The sequence below is a fragment of the Chiloscyllium plagiosum genome, unplaced genomic scaffold (genome assembly GCF_037043375.1).
Source record: "Chiloscyllium plagiosum isolate Xiang-an unplaced genomic scaffold, Cpla_swu_hap1 HiC_scaffold_25, whole genome shotgun sequence".
NCBI lineage: Eukaryota > Metazoa > Chordata > Chondrichthyes > Orectolobiformes > Hemiscylliidae > Chiloscyllium > Chiloscyllium plagiosum.
Window position 1 is genome coordinate 52,064,015 of NW_028270163.1, and position 23,937 is coordinate 52,087,951.

Genomic DNA, 23,937 nt, shown 5'->3' on the forward strand with positions numbered 1-23,937 from the left:
AAACTCAGCAGGTCTGGCAGTACCTGTGCAGAGAAAGCAGAGTTAATGTTTCAGGTCCAGTGACCCTAATTCAGAATGTAAGTTCTGAAGAAAGGTCACTGGATTTGAAATGTAATTCAATCTTTGTATCAAGTTTGTTGAACAGTGTTTGCAGCTGAACAAGGTCAATAGAACCAAGATTACATCTCCACTGATAATCCATAAATAAACTGGAAATGCTGTGAAGTTCAACCATTCGGCTTAGTGATAATTACACAGCAATTGGTACTTCCCTACTGAAATTCTATATAGTTTCTTTTTAATTCATCCGTAGCATGTTGACATCACTGCCTAGGTCAACATTTACTGCCCATCCATAATAATTCTCAACAAGGTACAGATGAGCAGCCTTCTTGAATCACTTAAGTCCATTGGGGTAGATATACCCACAAGTCTGTAAAGAAGACAATTCCAAGATTTTGTTTGTAATAATAGAGAAATAATGATATAGTTCCAGATCAGGGTGTATGGCTTAGAGAGGAACTTGCAGTTGGTGGTATTTTATGCATCTGCTAACCTTGTCCTTTATAATGAAAGAGGATATAGATTTGGCAGGTGCCACTGAAAAAGCTGTGACAAGTTGCTGCAGTGCAATTTGGAGATGGTACATACAGCTGCTCCTGTGCATCACTAATGGACGGAGTTTCAAGCAGGCTGCTTTGTCCTCAATGATGTTGTGTTGTTGGAACCAGGCCTATGGAAAGAGTATTTCACCACATTGTTTGTGCTTTGTAGATGGTAGACAGGCTGTGTAGAGTCAGGCAGGTTGAACTGGAGCAGCATTTTAAATCTGTGTATAATTCTGCTGAGAGCAAATGTCTTGTCAATGGCAACTCCAGGATGTTGATAATGGGATATTCAGCAGTGGTAGTGTTTTGTTTTGGGGAGAGGGTTAAATTCTTTGAATAAAGACAGCACAGCACAGCAACAAGCCCTTCAGCCAACCAAGACTGCATCAACCCCTTTTGCCTTAATAGTCTACACCCCTCTATTTCCTGCCTGTTCATTCATCCGACAAGATGCCTCTCCAACATTGCTATTATATCTACCTCCAAAAATGCATTCAAGGCACTTACCCCACACTTGCATCTCCTTTTACCTCAAAATTACATCCCAGAGTATTTAACGTTTCTACCCAGGGAAAAAGACACCAACTGTCCATACCTCTCACAATTTTGTAAACTTCTATCAAGTCACCTCTTATCCTTCAATGGTCAAGTGAATACAAACCATGTTTGTTTAATCTCTCCTCACAGCTAATGCCCTTCAAACCAGGTTAGGGCTCAATTGTTATCTTCTCAATAAAGAACAGCTTTAAATTTAGTGTTGACAGTTTATAACTACTTACTTTTGAGGTTTTTTTAATGCATAAATCAGAATAGAAATGGCAGGATGGATGATGTGGAAACTGGACATCAATTGACTTGATTGCCACATGTACCAAGATAGTGAAAAAAGTATTGTTTAGTATGCTATCCAGGCAAATCATACAAGTACATTAGAGTAATAGAACAAAATGTAAAATATTGTGATCCAGTTATAGAATATACAGGGAAAGAAAAATCAGCATCAAGTCATTCAAAAGTCTGATATCAGTAGGGAAAAGCAGCAGTTTCTGAATCTATTGGTACATATTTTCAAAAACGTTTGAATCTTCTGCCCAATGGAAGAGGGTTAGAGTACAACTAGGGTGAGAGGGGGTCTTAGATTACATTGACTGTGTATACTTACCACTGCCAATGGATAAAAGACTGGCTGCTGTGATGGACTGGGCAAAAAGTTGTTGCCATACCAAGTTGCGATGCATCTGGTGTCTCAGCTATTAAAAATTGCGGAGTCATTGTAGATATACTCAACTTCCTTAGCCTTCTGAGGCAGTAAAAATTAGAATGCTCTAAGCAGGAGTGGACCAGACAGATTGATGATATTTACTCCTAGGACTAGTGAGCTCTCAAATATCTCTGCCTCAGCACCATTGATACAGACAGGGCATGTCCTCCACAGTTTCCTGACATCAATGACCAGCTCCTTTGTTTTGCTGACAGAGCTTTTAAGCACCATACCACTAAAGACATTTTCTGCACTATTTTAATTGTTGTTTTGCTGATAACTTGTTAGTTGACTTAGAGATGTATGCTCTGGATCTGTTCTAATACTTACAGCTTGAGGAACTGGAGAGTTGGAGCTGAAACAATTGCAGACTGTTGATGGGTCAAAAATCCTTGAAAACCAGCTTAAATCCAGTTGACAGAATTTGAATTCAATTTAAAAAAGAAAATCTAACAATGAATTCATTGTCATCAATTTTCAGAAAAGCCCATCCGATTCACTGATGTCCTTTGGGGAAGGAAACGGTCATCTTTAGTCACATTGGCTAGACCAAGTAAAGAATTAACTACACTGCTCTGCATCTGAATGGTCCTGCTGCTCTGGCCATTTGAGAAGTGAATAAAATTAAGATTACATCTATATGGCTCAAGTCAGAGGAGGCTGTTAAGCCAGCTGTGCCATTCAATACAATTGTGGCTGATTAAGTATAACCAAAGAAATATGGCACCATTTCTAGCTTTGTTCTCAGACATTCCATCTATGATGGATGTTGCCAGAAACCAGGTTCCTTAGAGCCTGGTAACTTTTATTACCAATTTTTGAACTATGGTAGTGCCTGCAAGTGTATTACTTTGTTACCTCAACGTAACACTTTCTCCCCTCCCCCCAGGAGCTAGGGCTTTCCAGCCCTACCAAAAAACATACACTAAACTTCGCCTGACCATGAAATGGTCAGGGTTAGAATTGCTGAAGTAGGAGACTCAATTATTCAAAACTTGATAACTCATTGCTTAAGTATCCATCACATCATGCACCTTGGGTCTGTTAAAGCAGTCATTATAAATTCCTAATTACCATTACTAGTTAAGTTTAGGATTTTCAAAAGACTTTATTAATTCTAAATTGTTTCAATTAAAGAAAAACTGACTACTGCACTCCATGCCAGATGACAAGAGTACAGATACTTTAAAAAGTTGGAGTATTTACATTCCAAAGTTTAATTACAGAAGTTGAAAAATTTTATACAAAATGTACAAAGTGGATAGTCAAGGATTAAGTATGAAGTGTAGACTACATTTGACAGATACAAAATAGTGACGAATAGAAAGTAGTTAGAAATGTTGTCATTCAAAATTCAAAAGTCACAGCAGGATTCTCAGCCTGAAATGTAAAAGCTTCTTCAGTAGCATCTGGCACAACATTCTGGTCTTCCTCAGTCTAAAAGAAAGCAAACATTAGTGCTAGATTATCTTGTAAAATAAGAGTCAATTGTATTGAAGACAGAAGAAATAGCTTCCAAATAAAGTCATGGTCTAGTAACAGTTCAGGAGACAGATTTTAATCAATTCAGATTATAGCAACAAATCTGCAAAAAGGAATCTTAGGTGATTAAAGTTCTCATTACTGGTTTGTTCAAATTCAATGTTTATGATTAAGTGCAATTTCACCATCTTAGTGTAAGGTTTTAGATGCTGAAATAGGGGTGATCCAAGTCAAAAACAAACCATCACACTAATTTAACTCCATGACTGAAATGGCAACTTCCAATGAATGGGATGAAATTGGATTAAACTTCAAATACTTCCACTTACCTCGTCAGAAAAGTATTTTTCTATCAAGTTCAGGGAAGCTTTGTACACCTGCTCATTTTCGTGAGATTGCAGAGCTTCAATTTTATCAAGACCGCTACATTCCTCTATCATGAGACAGAGCTTATCTGTCTCATTAACTTTTTCTGCAGCCTGTGGAATAACATGCAATGAAAACCAGGCTTTGAGTTAAGTATGAATACTTACTATGGGTTAATTCTAAGTTAATGCATCAAAGCTTGCAATCTTGCCAGATATAATTTAAAACATCACCCCTCCTGGCCTTGTTGCTTAGTTCCATAGGGGAGTACAATTTAGACATGTCAAAATCACCAGCAAGTACTTAAAGCAAAATTTGCACAATATTAGTGTGCTGAGACAACAACCATGAGCATTTTGTAATGTTGATTTTCCCAATTAGTATGTTACAAGACGCCACTTTTTGTCGTCCCTTATTACTGCATACCAGTGTTTGGCAGGAGAAAGTGAGGACTGCAGATGCTGGAGATCAGAGCTGAAAATGGGTTACTGGAAAAGCACAGGTCAGGCAGCATCCAAGGAGCAGGAGAATCGACGTTTTGGCCATGAGCCTAAAAGGCTCATGCCCGAAACATCGATTCTTACCAGTGTATAGCACTCAAGATGAAAAGGACAGCTTGTGGACCCCAGTAGTTACAGTTAAAATTTAAAAAATCTTACCAGGAATATATTAGCAATAGCATCTAAAATGACTTGGATAGTCTTGCAGTCTTTGACTGCTAACAGGGCCAATAATGGCTCAATAACTCCAGACTGAACAAGGTAGATAATTTGTTGGATTGTACCACCACTGGTATAATTTGTCACAGCCCAGACAGCTTCTTTTTGAGATTTAAAGTCGCCCTGTAAAGTAAAAGTTAAAGTGTCATACAGGTTGCTTGTAATTAATACAAAAAGTGTAGCTTGGCAGCAGCTGGAGTCAAATGACATCAGGATCCTTGTTCATTTGAAGTGAGTATGAATTTAAGATATTCAGACAGACATTGTCTGTAATGCTCCCATTGTATACATTTCAGTGTAGTACTAAAATAAAAACTAGTTGCAGCACTGAGGATTAACTCAATGAAATTACTGAGCTGTAGTGGCCGAAAAAGTTTATGCAGCATTTTGACGTGGAGGTGTCATTGCTCAATAGGAGGCTACCCATAGTTCAGGTTGCAATTAGAGATTCTTGTGGCAAGGAGAACCTTGTGCAAGCTACATTTCTAATCTAGATCAATGAAGTGTTGGAACAGTGCTTAAAAACTTAGTGTACAGTTTACCTGTTTTGTTAAGGATTGGTTGCAAGGTAGAATGATGCTCACAGCATGGGTTCAATTACCATACAGTTACTATGAAGGCCTCTCCTAATCTCTCCCCTGCCTGAGGAGTGGTGACCCTCAGGTTAAACCATTAAAACTCAGACACATCAGCCCTATGGTTCAGTAGGACTGTAAAATTTTGTGGTCCTAATTGTCCAAGTGGAATTTCTCCTGTAAAAATTTCACTTCTCAATCCTCATGTCAAATTTAAAGACATGCACCCTTAGGATCCCAAAGTACATACAGGGGAATGATGGATGATGTCAAATCTAAAGAATACCAAGTAGGAAAACTAATTGATTGCAAGCAAGCTTACTTAGGACTATAGGTTAGGTAACAAGTATTTTGAGAAAAATCCTATCATGACATTCCAAAGTTGATCAAAAACTGTTCACATGCCAGAGGTTAGTTTCCAAAAGTTAACATGACTATTGGAAAGAAACTGCCCAGACACTTTTGGACTACTCACCTTCCCAAGCAATTGAATAAGAGGTGGAACCAATCCATTGTCAATAATTGCTTGGATTTGTTCTGGCTTTCCAGCTGTAATATTAGAAATTGTCCAGGCAGCTTCCTTTTGGATATTGCTCTTTGGATGGATAAGTAGAGAACCAAAGTAGCTCAGCACACCAGAGTCAATGACAATTTGTGTCTGATCATCTGTACCAGTCACAATATTGCCCACTGCCCTGAGTCCAGGAGTCTGGAAACAAAATTAGAAAAACCATGCTTCAGCAAGTGAATTCCAGCATTAAATTCTCTTATGTCCACTCCCAGTGAAGGAAAATTAAGTTAATTACTATTAAAAAAAAAAGCAGGATGTCTCTAGTCAGATTCATTTTTCCAGTGTCAACAGTCTGAGTTACAGAAAAGTCTGCAAAAGTTAAAGTGAACTTCAAAAACCTGTATTAAAATTACTTAACATGTTTAATAGTTCAAGTCAGTTAGTTATACAGCTCAACTGACTTTGAGAAAGCAAAGCAGTGACAGATTCCTTTACTAATGTCATCCAAATTCAGTTTAACACATGCTTTACATGAATTAAAGCTAGTTTGACAAGATAGATCATTGAATTAGTACCTAAATGCTTCCTACACAAAAAATTCAGGCCAATTTAACCTTGGCCAAGGATAAGGTATTGGAGTCGAAAGGTATGCCACTCAAAAGGCATGGAGTAATCAAGGACAGTGGATTTAAGATAACATTTGCTAGCTTCTGACTAATTTGACTGAATGGAGGTAACAAGGAGGACTTGTGTAGTAGTCATCTGGTCTAAAATGAGTTTACTAAGACCCTGTCTAAAAATGTTTAGATGTCCATGGGATTAAGGGAGTGTGTACAAAAATTGGCTCAGTGACAGAAAATAAAGGCTAAAACATCTTCAATATTTGTAAGGCCACAGGGGTGCCATGAGGTGGAGTACAAGACTGCTACTTGATGGTAGTGATTTGGATTTAGTTAGGGGCAACATCAAGATGCTTGCAAATAACGAGTTAACCACTTGGTTGGCAAGCAAGCTGTAGTCTGCAAGATAGCAATGGACTGGTCAATGAGAAAGAAGGGGTAAATGGAATTAAGCCCAGAAGGGAGTTGAAACAAAGGTACAGGACTGTATAATAAGTGGGAAAATAGAAACCAAAGAAAGTTTGTGGTGCAGTGGTAGTGTCCCTGCCTTTAAGCCAGGACATGAGTTGAAGTCCCACACAAGTAGTGTCATATCAGTGACTAGTTCAACTATAAATATCTAGACATTTCAGGGTAACATTCAGATTCTAAAGTAGGGCAAGTTGGTGGTGGTGAAAACTGCACACAATTACTTTACTTACCAAAGCATAGAGTACAGAGAAGGGAGGTGACAATAGAATGACAATTAGGGTTGGGCCACAGCTAGACACTAATTTTGGTCACCTCATTATAGAAAAAAATTCAAGAGTGGGTACAAGGAAATTTACCAGTATGTTGCTAAGACAATAAAAATTGAGCAGTGAATAGGCTGGGGATATGGTCTAAAACAGTGGAGGCTCAGGGGAAATTTGATTTAGGTGTACAAGGTTTGAGGGGCATGGAAAGAAAAGTCCTATTTTACCTTTGTGGGGAAATGACTACAGCAAGCTAAACTGAAGTTTGTAGCTACAAGGAGACAAAAAAAAACTACACTGTTGCAAAAAACATGAGGTAAAGACAAAAGCCCTGTACTCAGTTTTTAAAGTCTGGACACACACACTTCAATATATGTAGCCTTTAGGTGTGGGATATGGTACTGTAAAACCAGATTAAGCCAAGTTGTTTGCTACATTTGTCCAGCTAGTGTCTATACTAGAAGTTCTACATTCTCTTAATATGCAGATGATGAGTGGATGAATTTGTCTTCAGGGAGGGCTAGCATAGGCAGGATCAAGTGGCCCTCCTTACAATGAAGTATGACGTGACAGTTACTGGCATCCAATACTCCCTACAAGGGACTCAAGAATTCTATTCATGTAGACATTAGAAATTCCAAATTTAATACTAATGTCTGTTGCACTGAAGAATCCTTAGCCACCATACATTTGTAGTACAACCAGAGTAAGCCACTGACTTAACCATTGAAAAAGAGTGTAATAGACCTGTATAGCACAGAAGCAGACCCATTGTCCAACTTGTCCTTGCCAACTAGATATGGTAAATAATCTAGCCAGGTGCTCCAGTTTCCTCCCACAGTCCAAAGATGTGCAGGTCAGGTGAATTGGCCATGCTAAATTGCCCATAGTGTTAGGTGCATTAATCAGAAGAAAATGGATCTGAGTGGGTGACTTGGAGGGTCTGTGTGGACTTGTTGGGCCGAAGGGCCTGTTTCCACACTGTAGGGAATCTAATCTAAATTTGCCGGCATTTGGCCCATTTCCCTTAAACACTTCTATCCATATACCCATCCAGATGCCTTTAAAAGGCTGCAATTGTACTGCCTCCACCAATGTTTCTGGCAGCTCCATCCACACACTCACCACCCTCTGCATGAGCAAGTTGCCACTTTAAAATCTTTTCCCATATCTTATGTAGCTCAATAGTATATTCTTGAGATTTGGTCACTTCAAGCTGACTCACCCTGCATTCCCTCAATTTAATTATTTGAAATTCAGAGAGTTAAATTTCTAATTAAAAACTTACCACTATTGATAATTCACATGATGCAAGCAACTGCACCAAGCGTGGCACAACTCCAGTACACACCACTACCTCAATGCGGTCATTTGAGCCATCTGTTAGGTAAGAGATAGCCCAGCATGCATCAGCAAGAACTTCTTTGTCATCATGGTGTAGGAGGCGTACAAGGGCTGGCAGAACCTGTTTCACTGCTTCTAAAGGTGGAGATGGGTTCTTGTTGCGGCAGAGATTTGATAGCGTCCAAGTTACATTTCGCAGATAGCTAGACTAGATATAAAAAGAGACAAATGTATTAGACAGAACAAAGTAACTTTATGCTTCAAGCTTGTCCATAATTTAAGTTACTTCATAATGGAAATTCTGCAGTTTGTCTAGACTGGCAACAGCATTTGAGTATAACTACACTGCAACACCTTTTAAGAGCAAATTATGAATAATAATTTGCATCTTTAATCAAGCAAATAAAAAGTTATTTTGCACTGAACTATGTTGAGTACTATTCTTACACCAATAATATTACCATCTTATTCTAAGAGAAGCTGCAGTACTTTAATTCTGCTTACCGATAATGCAGCTAATTCAGGAACAGCCAACAATGCAAGTAATGGGTCGAGGGCTCCACATTTGATAACCAGGTCTCTGTAATGTGATCCATCACCTAGAACAAATAGGCAGCTTGTTTTCCGCACAAAATTTTAAAAATGCTGGTCACAAGTATACAAAGCAACTGTGTTGCAGTGTTTTTACATCTTTCAGCAGTTGTCTGTATTGAAGGATGAGTTAATTATCTTTGTTTAAAAAAAGGAAAAAGCTTTCAGGCATATTCCTACAACAGTGATTACTGGAGAGAGTTAGAAGCAATGAGGAATTTTCAACAGCAACAGTGTGATGGATGGCAGTTATGGGGGCGGGGGGAGAAAAAAGGTGGGAGGAGTCTCAGATACTGTCTGATAGATGGCTTAACTGCATGAAAGGTAGGGGGGTAGGCACTTAGTGCAAGAGTCTACTGTGGCTATACCCATTTCAAACAAGTATGCTGTTTTGGAAAATATAGGGGGTGCTGGATTCTCAGGGGAACCTGGCACGAACAGCCAAGTTTCTGGTAGTGACAATGCAACATGGGGTATGTTGGATTCCAAGCAATCAATTGTGTGTTAGGGGATTCACTAGTCTGAGATAGAGACAGAAGTTTGTGGCCAGCAGAGAAAAAAAAAGAGTTTGCGTTGCTTCCCTGGTGCCAGGATCAAGGAAGTCTCAGAGAGGGCAGAATCTTTTTGGGGGAGTGGGAGTGGTGCCAGCAAGAGGTCATTGTCCACATTGGAACCAACAACATAGGAAGGGAAAAGGGTTGAGATTCTGAAGGGAGATTAGAGTTAGGCAGGAATTTTAAAAAGGAGGTCCTCGAGACTAGTAATATCTGGAATGCTCCCAGTGCTACAAGCTAGTGAGAACAGGAATAGGAGGACGGAGCAGATGAATGCATGGCTGAGGAGCTGGTGTATGGGAGAAGGATTCACATTTTTGGATCATTGGAATCTCTTGGGGTAAAAGGTGACCTGTACAAGGAGGATGGACTGCACTTAAATTGGAAGGGGATAATATACTGGTAGTTTACTAGAGCTGCTCGGAAGAACTTATACTAATAAGGTAGAGGGGTGGGACCCAGGGAGATAGTGAGGAAAGAGATCAATCGGAGACTGGTACAGTTGAGAACAGAAGCGAGTCAAACAGTCAGGGACAAGGTAGGACTAATAAATTAAACTGCATTTATTTCAATGCAAAAGGCCTAACAGGGAAGGCAGATGAACTCAGGGCATGGTTAGGAACATGGGACTGGGATATCATAGCAGTTATGGAAACATGGCTCAGGGATGGGCAGGACTGGCAGCTTAGTGCTACTGGGGTGGGCCGGGGGAGGGGAGGGGGTGGGGGGTGTTTTTGGTAAGGAATAGCATTACAGCTGCACGCGAGGATATTCCTGGAAAAACATCCAGGGAAGTTATTTGGGTGGAACTGAGAAATAAGGGTGATCACCTTATTGGGATAAGGAATGGGCTCAAAAAGGTAGAAGACAGAGGGTGATGGTGGAGAGTTATTTTTCAGACTGGAGGCCTGTGACCAGAGGAGTGCCACAAGGATTGGTGCTGGGTCCTATCCTTTTTCCCTATTTACATAACGGATTTGTAGGTGAGCAGAGGTACAGTTAGTAAGTTTGCAGATGACATCAAAACTGGATCAGTCATGGACAGCAAAGGTTACCTCAGATTACAACAGGATCTTGACCAGATGGGCCAATGGGCTAAGTATGACAGATGGGAGTTTAATTCAGATAAATGAGGTGCTGCATTTTGGGAAATCAAATCTTAGCAGGACTTATACACTTAATGGTAAGGTCCTAGGGACTGTTGATGAACAAAGACCTTGGAGTGCAGGTTCATAGCTCCTTGAAAGTGGAGTCACAGGGAGGTAGGATAGTGTAGGCAGCATTTGGTATGCTTTCCTTTATTGGAAAGAATAGAGAATAGGAGTTGAGAGGTCATGTTGCTGCTGTACAGGACACTGGTTAGGCCATTGCTGGAATATTGTGGGGGTTTAGATTAGAGTGGTGCAAGAAAAGCACAGCAATTCAGGCAGCATCCAGGAATATTGCTTGTAATTCTGGTCTCCTTCCTATCAGGAAGATGTTGTGAAACTTTAAAGGGTTCAGGAAAGATTGACGTGGACGTTGCCAGGGTTGGAGCATTTGAGCTATGGGGAGAGGCTGAACAGGCTAGGACTGTTTTCCCTGGAGCAGAGGTTGAGAGATGACCTTAGGAGGTTTACAAAGTCTTGAGGGGCATGGATAGCCCCTATATGGAGGGATATGGGCCAGCTGCTGGCAGGTTGGAACAGATTGGGATATCTTGTTGGCATGGGCAGGTTGGACTAAAGGTCTATTTCTTTCCATGCTGTACATCTATATGACGACTATACCAACAGCACCCCACCCCCAAAAAATGTTTTAGGATTCTACAAAGTAGACCGGTTTCCTGTATCAGGAATTATAGATTAGGGGGTTTAGGAATCCTATTATGCATTTTGGTAAAAAGGGAAAGCAATGACCTTCATGGCACAGTTTTAAAAGAGTGGAGATACCTGGGAAATATTGTGCATATATCTTAGAGTGGGATATATCCAAAATAGTTTGCCAAGATAGGGATTATAGTGGAAAGGAGGTACAAGCCAGAGAAGGTATGCTGAACTTGTACTTCTGGTTAGGTCAGAACTATAGAATAGTGTATGCAGTTCTGATCAGGATTCTCCAGAGAAGAAATCTGAGGGCACAGTAGATTTGACATTTAAAAAATTAGTTACAAAACGTATGTTGAAGAAAAGGATATTTGATACATGGATACTAGCTGTTCAAAATTAGCTGTTATTCCAGAACTGGGGAAAACCAATTTAAAGGCTTGGGCAAATGGTGCCCGTTTTATTTCAATTAGAGTGACAACCATGACTTTACATCAAAAGCTTCAAGTGGCCCAGGATCTGGTCAGAAAATTAGTCTAGTCATCAGAAGGGAGTCCAAAGACTTACTCTTCCCCTGTCCCAACCATGGCTGTCCACCATCCACAAAAAAAAAGGTGGAAGCTGAATTGTGATGGAACACACTGTACTATGAGATTGGTGCAGCTACACCACTTTTAAACACCATTTAGGACAAGCAGCCCAAAATTTTAGCACCCTGCTCACCATTTCTATCGTTATCATCCAGAAGATGCACTGATAAAAAAAAACACTAAGGCTCCTTTGACAGTACCTTCCAAATCCTGACTTTTACTACAGAGGGGCAGATGTGGGAATACTCAACTTTTAAGTTCCTCCTAAAGCCATACTATCCAGAGTAAGCTCTTTCTTCACTGCTGAGTCAAAACTGCTTTTGACATTAGATGCACCTATAGACCTTTTAGACAATTCAAGGCAGCAGAGCACCATCACCTTCCCCAGATGGTTGAAGGGACAGTATAAGTGCCACCCTAGCCAGTGAAGCTCACATTACAAGTGATTAAAAAGACTTATGTCATTGATCCCCAATCTAGTGAAGAAAGTTACTTGCTCCTTGTTGTTGAGGGTATAGTACACAATTCAAATGCTATATTTGTCAGTTAAAATGAACATTTCCACCATAAAAAAAAGTTACCTGCAATATTTCCTAAAGCCCATACTGCTTGTTCACTGATGTGTGGATGTGGTGATGCCAACAGATTGATGAATGCTGGAATTGCACCACCATCAACAACAGCCTTTGTCTGATCAGAAGTTCCAGAAGCTATGTTGGTGAGGGCCCATGCAGCTTCAAACTGGATGGGGCTACAATTAAAGTTCCCAAGGAATCCTACAAATTTGGGGATTAGTCCAGCTTGAATAATTTTATCAATGGGAGGATGTTTCTCCCTAGAGAGTAGCTTCCTGGAAAAAGGAGGAATACTTAAATATACACTGACAAGAGAACTGCTGAAAATTAAAGTTAGACATGCAAGCTCCAACAGAAACAAAAAAAGGGTTTAGAATCAACCTTCTAAATCAAATATTCAAATTTAGATTCCAAAACCCTCAGTATTATGTCAATGTTGACTAGAGTTAAGAGTCACAATCAGGTTATAGTCCAACAGGTTCATTGTAATTAAAGCTTCTGGAGTGCTGCTCCTTCAGGTAGGTCAGGCCAGATCTAGTAGCTTACTAGAAATGGTCTTCGATCCAGCCCTACTAGCTAACTAATGAAGGAGCAGCAACCCAAAACTTTTACTTTTAAGATGAACCTGTTGGACTATAACTTGCTTTTGAGACTTTTAAAACTTTGTCCACCCCAGTCCAACACCAGCACCTCCATGTGTTGAGTTTGCAAAGATAGGAATGTTTGACAACTGGACCACCGTAACCAATTAGGTGGCAAAAGTCCATTTGGTCAACCCTAGGTAAGGGAGCATTCTTGCATGGACTCAGTATTGTGCACAGTTCTGATCACCACACCATGGGAAGGGTGTGGAAGTGTTGGATGTAGGTTTGCTCACCGAGCTGGAAGGTTCATTTCTAAATGTTTTGTCAGCCTACTAGGTAACATCTTCAGTGGGCCTGAGGCAAAGCAATGCTGATAATTCCTGCTTTCTATATATGCTTGGGTTGATGATGTTACTTCCTGTTCTTTTTCCCAGGGTGTGGTAGATGGGGTCTAACTCTGTTGACAGAGTCCTGGTTGGAATGCCATGCTTCTAGGTATTCTTGAGTGTCTGTTTGGCTTGTCCCAAGAATCATCAGCAGTGCTTCACCTGAGGCCCACTGAAGATGTTGTTACCTAGTAGGGTGACAAAACATCTGGAAATGAACCTTCCAGCTCAGTGGGGCGAGAATGGTGACCAGGATTGGAATCCATTACTCTTACTGAGGGGGTTGGACAAACAGATTTTCCATTAGTGCCGGAAGCTGATGGGCAACCTGACAGACGTACATAAATAAGGTATAGATAGGGTGGATGGTTAGTCTGAACTAAAGTCAAGGTTTCATTAGATACAGATGGACAAAAACAGCTTCTAAATCAGAATGTAGATATACCTACTAGATTAAGGTGCAAACCTTTACCTATTCTTGGGAAAGAAGACAGGGCATTGACTGAACTGTCAGCAGGGGAGCACTTTGGGGCCAGAGACCACAATTCTACTAGTTTGAAGATATGATGGAAGAGGATGACTGGATTTAAAAGTTAAAATTCTAAAGTGGAGAAATACTGTCAAAATTAGCCTTAGACAAGAAATTGCTAAAGGTGATTGGGGAGAGATGTCTGCAGGTAAAAGATGGCTAGAAAATGGGAAGCTTTCAAAAAAAGTTAGAAGGCAGAGTCTATAGGTTCCTATTAGGATGAAGGGCAAGCCTGGTAAGTGTACAGAATATTGGATGACTAAAAAGTGGTGATTTTGGCCAAGGAGGAAGCATATGTCAGACAGTAAAGATCAAGTGAATCTTTAGATTACAGACAGTAGGAGTATTCTTAAAGGAAAAATCAGAAGGGCAAAGACAAGATCACTTTGGCAGATGGGGTTAAGGAGAATCCAAAATGGATTTTATAAATGAAAAAAAGTGGGTAACTCTGATTACAGCCCCTTAAAAGATCAGCAAGGCAGCCTGTGTGGAACTGCAAGAAGATACTGTTCAAGTGTTTACTGTTAAGGATATGGAAGATAGGCAGTGAGGAAATCAATATTTTGAAGAATGTCTATTCGATATGGTGGGACTGGACAGTTTAAAAACACTTGGATAAATCCCTGGGATTGGATCATGTGTACCCTAGAACTCTGGGCACTAGGGAAGCAATTGCTGGGCCCCCTTGCTGATATCACTGGCTACATGGCCCTATGCATGGTAAGTGTTTTAGTTTAAAGTATAATGAAGCAGATTGATAAGGGCAGTATGGTGTACATTATCTACAGACTTCATTAGCACATGAGAAAAGGTGCTCATGATAGGCCGGTTAGCAAGGTTAGAGATCACGTGGAATACAGGGAGAATTGGCTCAAAAAGGTAGAGGGTTGGTTTCAGACTGGAGGCCAGGAACTAATGGTGTGCCACAAGAACTGGTGCTGGGACCAGTGCTTTATCATTTAAAACAGTTTGGATGTGAACATAGTGAGGTATAGTTAGTAAGTTTGCAGGTGAAATTGAACAGTGTAGATAGTGAAGAGAATTACCACAATATAACAGGATCTTGATCAGATGGGCCAGTGGACTGAGGAGTGATAGATGGATTTTAATTCCAATAAGTGAGGTGCTGCATTTTGCAAAGACAATCAGGACACGACTTATACACTTCATGGTAAGTGTTGCTGAACAGACCTGGGAGCGCAGGTTCATAACTCCTTGAGAATGGAGTGAAACACAGGATAGCAAAGGTGGTGTTTGATAAGTTTGCCTTTATTGGTCAGTGAATTCAATGTGGGAGTTGGGAAGTGGTGTGGCTGTACAGGACATTGGTTAGGCCACTTTTGGAATATTATGCACAACTCTGGTCTCCCTCCTATAGGAATAATGCTGTGATGTTTGAGGGGATTCAGAAAAGAATCAAGGATGTTGCCAGGGTTGGAGGTTTTGAGCTAAAGGGAGAGGCTGAGTGACCTTAGTTTTGTAAGAGTTCTTTTCTTGGGCAAGGCAGTCCAAAACTAGAGAGCATATTTTAAAAGGGGATAGGGGCAAGTTTAAAAAAACCTAAGGAGCAACTTTTTCAGAGGGTGGTGAATGATTTGTCAGAGGAAGTGGAGGAGTTTGATATAAATTACATTTAAGGCATCTGGATGATTGATCAGAAAAGATAGGAATATGGGCCAAATGGGACTAGACAAATTTAGGATCTCTGGTCCAACTCAAGCATGCTGACAAAAGGGTCTGTTTTTAATGCTCTGCCTCGGACTCCCAATGGATCCCAAGCGTTGGTTGGCATCAGGACAGATCAACTATTTGACTTCTGAAATAGTGTTAAGTAGTGTGGCTCCTGAGAATTAGCAACCATTTTGACACAAACTGGTCTTTCAGGACAAAGCTAGAACTGCTGACATGCCCACTCAAGTGCATTAAGTGTGTTATAAACAACCTTGCAACTAGAGAAGCATTGTTTTCCCCAAACCTCACTAGTTCAGCATGATACAACTCATGGGATCAATCTTCCCGATTTGATGCTAGTCACTGATTCTTGCAGAACCTGGTGCAAAGTGTTTGCGATTCCTCAAGCCCAGCTTGATAAAACATCTGGGACCACAGCCTGGGCAGCAGTGCTGAGGAAGTAGTGCTAACCAGAGACACGTTCAATTCCCACTTCAGGCAATTCTGGAGTTTGCACATTCTCAGTGTCTGTGCGGGTTTCCTCCGGGTGCTGTGGAGGTTAGGTGAATTAGCCATGCTAAAATTGCCCATATAGTGTTTAGGTGAAGGGGTAAGTGTAGGGGAATGGGTGTGGGTGGATTGCACTTCAGCACTAAGTAATCTAAAAACCTGTGCTGACCAGTGATATCACAAAACCCATGACTTTGACTAGTGGTCAGCCCCTGCTTAAGATACTTTATAAAGCAACATGTTGTATTACTTTGGACAACACCTTTCCCACAGATGAAATCTTCCCCATGGCTATGTAATGGAGTCTGTTAATGCTCAAGGTCTGATTCCCAAGAATTTCTTCAACAGGTAGTTTCATTGGTTTGCTGCTGATTCAGGTGGCCATTTTGTGCCCAATGAAAATCATTCCCTTAATTGGCAGTTTTCTTCAACTGCAAGACATCCAATTAAAATCTTGTTTCATAACAGCATTTATTAAAACACCTCAAATATAGTAATAAATTAGAGTCATTTTTACTATTAGTATTAGATTGGCGACATGATATGGCCTGGTTCCTTGAAATATATATCCAAGTCTTACAAGTGCTTGAATTGGTCCTTTTATCATGTTTATTTCAGAATAAACTCAAGTATCAGAAATTACATCAACTGTCAAATCTAGATTAGACATTTCCACATTACATTCTAATCTGATGTCTAATTGCTGTTGCACCATAAATTGAGAAACTGGGCACCAGACTGAATTACTTTTAAAGATTCAAATTTTTATCTAGAGTGAAAGACACCCATTCTTACCTAGCAGCCTGTGTTGCTTGGAGTTGAGTTTCCAAATAATTGCTCTGGATACCTTGGATTATTTCATCCAAACTCATAGGCACCTGATTTTAATGAAAAAAAGTTTAGTGAAAAAAGTTATTAATCTAAAAAGTTAAGATTCCTTAAAATATTACATTACCTGGATATTGTTCTTCTCTTGAAGTGGAGATATATTTTCATCAGGGAAACTATTCACGTTCCTCTTTTTAAATAGTTGATCATCTTTTTTAGCCTTCCGCAGCTCAACGTTGGTTTCGATTCTCCTGCGTCTCAACTCCTTTTGAAAAAAAAGAGCAGAACCAATTAGGCCATTTGCTGATGGAGATCATTAAACGGTTATAACTTAAAAATAAGACAACTCACATTAGCGTCTTTACCCTTGTTCTTAAACTTGGTTAGGCGGCTGAAGGCATTCTCGTTGACAGTAGTTGACATATTTCAACTTCAAGTAACTTGGCAAAGACTCTACGAAACAAAGTTAATCATAAAAAGCGTGCTTCAACTGGCGGGGCAGATTTTTAGATACTTCAGAAAAATACTTTGCAATGTAGATCAGTTAATAATTCTGTTAAAGAGAAAAATGTCTCACCTAGATTAACAAATTCCAACATTCATATAGATTATTTGTTTTATCTAAACAAAGTTTTATAGCGAGAAACGGAACAGGTCTTACATGCGGATGTTGAAACAAAGATTTATGGGGAGAGATTCAACTAAACTATTGGCGTTAGAATTGTAATTAATCAGAAAAAAAATAATGCTAAATGAGAACAAGTTTAGATAATATTAACACTTACAAAATGCTTGCAACAGAACGATTAAACCAGCCGATGTATAACCTCGTGTCAGTAATACTAAAACCAACAGAAGTACAAGCTGAGCAGCCGCTCCATCTATTTAAACCTGCCAGGTTGCCCGGCTCCCATTGGTCCATTCGATTCAAAGCAATTTTTCAATTGGCTGATTTGAAAGAAGCTGAGGATGCGGTTGGATGTATTTCCATACCAACCGCACAGCCAATCAAGTAAAAGATATTAAAAATGCTACTCCATGGACAGCGCCACATGAGGCGCGGTCTTTTGTTGTTTTGCGCGTTTAAGGGACTTGAAACATCACTTCCCTTTTTTCCTCCTGTTTTTCCACGTGGTGTAAAAAAACCGCTGGTTTAGGAATAAAAATTATTGGAAACACTTCCGAAGTCATGATTTTGCCCACATATTGTAACATCTTCTGAAAACTTCAAGTCTTGGGTGGTTGACCGTCCGGTAATTCAGGAGGTAAAAACAATGACTGCAGATGGTGGAAACCAGATTTTGGATTAGTGATGCTGGAAGAGCACAGCAGTTCAGGCAGCATCCGAGGAGCTTCGAAATCGACGTTTCGGGCAAAAGCACCCCGTCCGGTAATTCATACCGGATAACATAGTTTTATGTCCTGTGCCTTAGTACGTTTACAGCAAAGAAGGGGTCTGTTCTTGGTTCTTCCCCAGAGGCAAATTCGTACTATGTGATTAAAGTTGAACTTGATTTCATATTTTTGTCCCACAATCAACCCCAATCAACAAACCAAAACTTCCCGAGAGACCAGTTCCTGCAATGGAGTGAAGGTAATAAGAACTCTGGAGGCATGGGGTGAGGGTGGGGAGATTGCTGCTTTATGCCTGAGAGGTGTGGGAATACATCACAAACGGTTAGCTCAAGTGTGGGACAGTGCAAAACAGTTATTCAGTCGTAGAGTCGTACAGACATGGAAACAGACCATTCCAACTCGTTCATGCAGACAGTGTTTCCCAAACTAAACTAGTCCCATTTGCCTGCATTTGTCCCATATCCCTTTAATCCTTTCCTATTCATGTACCTGTCCAAATGTCTTTTAAATGTTATAACTGTACCTGCAATACCATTTCCTCCCAAAGTCCATTCCACATAGGAAATACCCACTGAAAAAGTTGTTTCTCTGGTCCCTTTTAAATATTTTTCCTATCACTTAAAATATGCCTCCTGGTTTTGAAATCCCCCACCCCAGGGAAAAGACCTTTGCTATTTACCTTATCTGGGCCCCTCATGATTTTACAAACCTCAAGATTGATTGATTGTTGTTCACATGTATTGAAGTATAGTGAAAAGTGCTGTTTTCCATGCTATACAAGCAGATTGTGCAGGTCACTCCTCAAGGTCCTACACTGCAGTGAAAAAAGTCCCAGTTTATCCAGCTTCACCTTATAACTCAAATCCTTCAGTCCTGGCAACATTCTGGTAAATCTTTTCTGAATCTTCTCCAATTTGTTAATATCCTTCCCATAGAAGGGCAACCAGAACTGTAATCAGTAGGTGAAGGGGTAAATGTAGGGGAATGGGTCTGGGTGGGTTGCGCTTTGGCGGGTAGGTGTGGACTTGTTGGGCTGAAGGGCCTGTTTCCACACTGTAAGTAATCTAATCTAATCTACTCCTAAAGTGGCCTCAGCACCTTGCACTGCCTGTACACTCATGACTGTGTGGCCAAATTTTGTCCTAACTCCACCTACAAGTTCACTGATGACACCACTGTTTTAAGTCAAATTTCAAACAATGACAAGACAGAATACAGGAAAGAAATAGAGTACCTGGTGGCATGGTATAAAGATAACAATCTCTCCCTCAGCATTAGCAAATCAAAAGATCAGGTCATTGACTTAAGGAGGCAAAGTAGAGGGCACACTCCTATCTACATCAATGGAGCTGAGGTGAAGATGGTTGAGAGCGCCAAGTTTCTAGGACTGACAATCACTAACAATCTGTCCTGATTCATCCACGTTGATTTGACAGTCAAGAAAGCACAACAATATGCCTCTTCTTCCTCAGGAGGCTAAGGAAATTTGGCATGTCCGTAAAGACTCTTACCAATTTTCATAGATGCACCATAGAAATCAGTCTATCCAGATGTATCATGGCTTGTTATAGCAACTATTCATCCTAGGACCGAAATAAACTATAGAGAGTTGTGAACACAGCCCAGTTCATCATGCAAGCCAACTTTCCATTCATTCATTCTTGCTGCCTTGGAAAGGCAGCCAACATAATCAAAGACCCTGCCCACCCTGGTTATAATCTCTTCCAATCTCTTCCATCGGACAGAAGATACAAAAGCTTAAACACATGAACCTACAGATTCAAGAACAGCTTCTTCCCCGCTGTTAAAATTTAAAATTTAATGTTGATCTTGCTCTTTGTGCACTTTCTCTGCAATATAACATTGTATTCCTTGCTCTGTTCTATTACCCTTATGCACTTTATATTGTATGATCTACCTGTACTATGCACAAAACAAAAGCTTTTCACTGTACCTAGTACATGTGACAGTAATAAATCAAATCAAATCATCAACGCCCTGTACAAATGTCTTAACTCCTATACTCAATGGTCTGAACAATGAAGGCAAATGTGCTAAACACCTTCTTAACCATCCTGATTACCTGTGACACAAATTTCAAAGAACTATGTACTTGAACCCCAAGTCTCTCTGTTTGACAACACCACCCAGGGGCAAACTATTAACTGTATAAGTCCTGCCCTTGTTTGTTTTACCAAAATGCAATGCCTTGTGGTTCTCTGAATTAAATTCCATCTGCCACCCCTCAGCCCATTGGCCCAATTGATTAAGAACCTTTGTAATCTGAGATAATTTTCTTCACTGTTGACTATATCACCAATTTTTGTATCATCTGCAAACCTACTAAGCATGCCTCCTAAATTCTTGTCCAAATTGTTTATATGAATGAGAAACAAAAGATTCTAGATTTAGATTTAGGTTTTATTGTCACGTACACTGAAGTACGGGTACAAGAGTACAGTGAAAAGTGTACAATGTTGCCACACATGTTGCCATATTGGGTACAAAGTGCCTAGGTACAAAATCTTAGTTACGAAAGTAGAAAATTTAAGAAATAAGTTAAGAAATTCAGTAATACAGACTACTTAGCATAAAAGTAGAAAAATAAAAAATAATGTAAAATGGCAAACAGTACAGTCCTTTCTTAAGCTATGGGCATGCAGATGCTCCAAGAGGGCTCGCTCTCCCCCATGATGGCATACTTTTACAGAATTGGTCTAAGATCCACCTGGGCACGTCAGGCTTCACCAGCTTTTGCCCCAGCTGCTGCCATGTTCCATCACTGCTGCTGCCTCCACAGCCTCCAAAAGGTAAGTAAGGAAGAGTAAAAGCTAAAAATAAAACTGAGAAAAGAAAATAAAAAAGGTAAAAGGGAAAGCAGGCAGAATGGATGAGAACCGTGCTCAAGAGCCCAGACAGTGCTTACTCCACCATCCCTAATCTTGAACAGAACCATCCCTAATCTTGAACAGAATCGTCCATCTATCCCAGTCCTTGCCTCTCCAAATGCATGTAAATTTTATCTCTCAGAATCCCCTTTAACAACTTACCACCACTGATATCAGACTCACTGATCTTTAATTCCTAGACTTCTCCTTACAGCCTTTCTTAGATAAAAGCACAACATTAGCCGCCCTCCAGTCCTCTGGCACCTCGTCCTCTGGCACCTCATCCTTGGCTGCAGATGATAAAAATATATCTGCTAGGGGCAGAGATATTTCTTTCCTAACTTCCCACAATGTCCTGGGATATACCTAATCGGCTTCTGTAGATTTATCCATCTTTAAGTGTTTAAGACCTCCAACAGCTCCTGTTCTGTAATATACAGTGCTTTCAAGACATCAATATTTGTTTCCCAAGCCTCCATGCCTTTCTCCACAGTAAAAACGGACATAAAATATTCATTTAGTATCTCTCCTATCTCCTGTGGTTCCACACATAGATGACCTCATTGATCTTTAAGGGGTGCTATCTTTCCCAAATTGCTCTTTCGCTCTTAACATACTTGTAGGATGTCTTTGGATTAACCTTAATCTTATTTGCTAAGACTTTCTCATATCCCCTTTTTGCCCTCTTGATTTCTCTCTCAAGAATATCCTTACACCTCTTCTACTCTTCAAGAGATGCACTAGATCCCATTTGTCTATATCCAATATATGACCCCTTCTTATTCTTGACCAGAGCCACAATATCTCTATTCGTCCATTGTTCTCTACGCTTACCAGCCTTACCCATTACTCTAACAGGAACATAATGCCTCTGAACGCTCATTATCTCTCTTTTGAAAGCCTCCCATTTGCCTGTCATCCCTTTATTTGCGAACAGCCCACTCCCATCAACTTTTGAAAGTTCCTGTCTCATATCATCAAAATTTGCCTTACTCCAATTAAGACCTTTAACTTTTACACAAGGCCTATCCTTTTCAATAACTATTTTAAAACTAATAGAATTATGATTACTGATCGCAAAGTGCTGTTCCAGTAACACATCAGACACTTTCCCAGCCTTTAAGAGAAGATCAAGTTTTGCACTTTCTCCAGTATTTATAAATGTATAAATTTCTCAATGTATTTATAAAGAAATTTTTCTTGAATGCATTTAACAAATGCAAGCTCTTAACACAATGGCAATCCCAGTCTATCACGACATTTTAATTGTATAAGACACCTGAAAAGGTTAATTGACATTACCAGGACATAAAGGACTGTTGGATTGCGTGTAGCGTAATTGTAGTGTTTAAATCCTACCTACTCCAGAAGTGTATAATAAATCACATTTGAACAGGTTGATTAAAATATCTAGAAAGGATTGAGATTGAGCCTATCTTTAGAATATTTTGAGTTGGCATCCATCCCCAATTAGCGTCAGTCACTTTGACTAATACCTATAAAGAGGATAGTTAGCAGGGGAATCGACCCTAAATCTCCGAGATCATTCTAATGGATACAACCACAAGATGGTACAGCAATGTGCATTTCAAATAGATAGTGCCATCCTGAAGAAATCTTGAGGAGCTTTACAAAAGCAATGGAAAAAAGAAGGAAAATCTTGCAGTCTGAAAACTGAATGTATTTTTAAATATTCAAGAGTCTGTCAGCTTTTGTGAAAAAAGCACCCTGCAGTCAAAAATAATTGTGAAATAATTACCTGTACTAAGCCTGCCTCTAGAAGCCCAAAACAACTAGAAATAGTGAGAAATATTGAAAATGCTTGTGTAAACCACAATGAGATTCACTACAATTAGTTGGGGAAAGTGTGAATCATAAACCTGGGATCCAGGAGTAGATTTCAGACATTCAATATGAATTTAGTTCCTTAGAGAAAGAGTGAAAATGTTCATATGTAAAGGAAAATTCTAGGCTGAGCAGCTAAACCAATGTTGTTATATTCATTTAAAATTATGAGAAAAAGCTATTAAATATATCTTTGCAAAAGGGCTCTCATAAAAATAAAACTTAAAATGGCAGCATAATTTAACTACTTGGCGCGAAGAGTTTATTAAAAATCAAAACTGAAAGAATTGTGGATGCTGCAATCAGAAACAAAAACATAAGTTGCTGGAAAAGCTCAGCAGATCTGGCAGCATCTGTGCAGAGAAATCAAAGTTAATGTTTTGGGTCCGGTGACCCTTCCTCAGAAGCTCTGACCTAAAACATTAACTTTGATTTCTCTGCACAGATGCTGCCAGACCTGCTGAGCTTTTCTAGCAACTTATGTTTTTGTTATTAAAAATCAATTTAAGTTTGTGGTCTCTTACTCAATATCTGAAAATTGCTTTCTAATGTGGTCAGAACTATCTATAGCTCTAAGTTTGATTTATAATTCTATGTTGTATACGTTAAGAAGGGAAGGACATAGTTTAAATTTTTAAGTGGAATCTCAAGTAGATAGGATAGTGAAGAAGGCGTTCAATATGCTTTCCTTTGTTTGTCACAGCATTGAGTATAGTAGTTGGCTGTACAGTACATTGGTTAGGCCACTTTTGGAATATTGTGTGTAATTATGGTCTCCCTCCAATAGGAAGGATGTTGTGAAACTTGAGACGTTTCAGAAAAGATTTTCAAGGATGTTGCCAGGGTTGGAGGGTTGAGTTATAGGAAGAGGTTGAATAGGCTCGGGCTGTTTTCCCTAGAGTGTCAGAGGCTGAGAGGTTACCTTATAGAGGTTTATAAAATCATGTGAGGCATGGATAGGGTAAATAGACAATATCTTTTCTTGGGCTGGGGGAGTCCAGAACT

At 39.8% G+C, this 23,937-nt stretch overlaps 1 protein-coding gene across 1 annotated transcript; it reads right to left on the bottom strand.

The window, feature by feature from the left end:
* Nucleotides 1–1,485: 1,485 nt before the first annotated feature.
* kpna2 (karyopherin alpha 2 (RAG cohort 1, importin alpha 1)) lies at nucleotides 1,486–17,717 on the bottom strand. Its single transcript, XM_043715045.2, has 11 exons — nucleotides 17,629–17,717; nucleotides 17,195–17,296; nucleotides 16,971–17,108; nucleotides 16,811–16,893; nucleotides 12,342–12,610; nucleotides 8,725–8,819; nucleotides 8,165–8,428; nucleotides 5,487–5,720; nucleotides 4,377–4,559; nucleotides 3,681–3,830; nucleotides 1,486–3,306 (listed from the first exon to the last, which is right to left on the bottom strand). The coding sequence occupies exons 2-11, from the start codon at nucleotides 17,264–17,266 to the stop codon at nucleotides 3,217–3,219; spliced, it is 1,578 nt and encodes a 525-aa protein (XP_043570980.1). The 5' UTR covers nucleotides 17,267–17,296; nucleotides 17,629–17,717; the 3' UTR covers nucleotides 1,486–3,216.
* Between the last annotated feature and the right edge of the window lie 6,220 nt (nucleotides 17,718–23,937).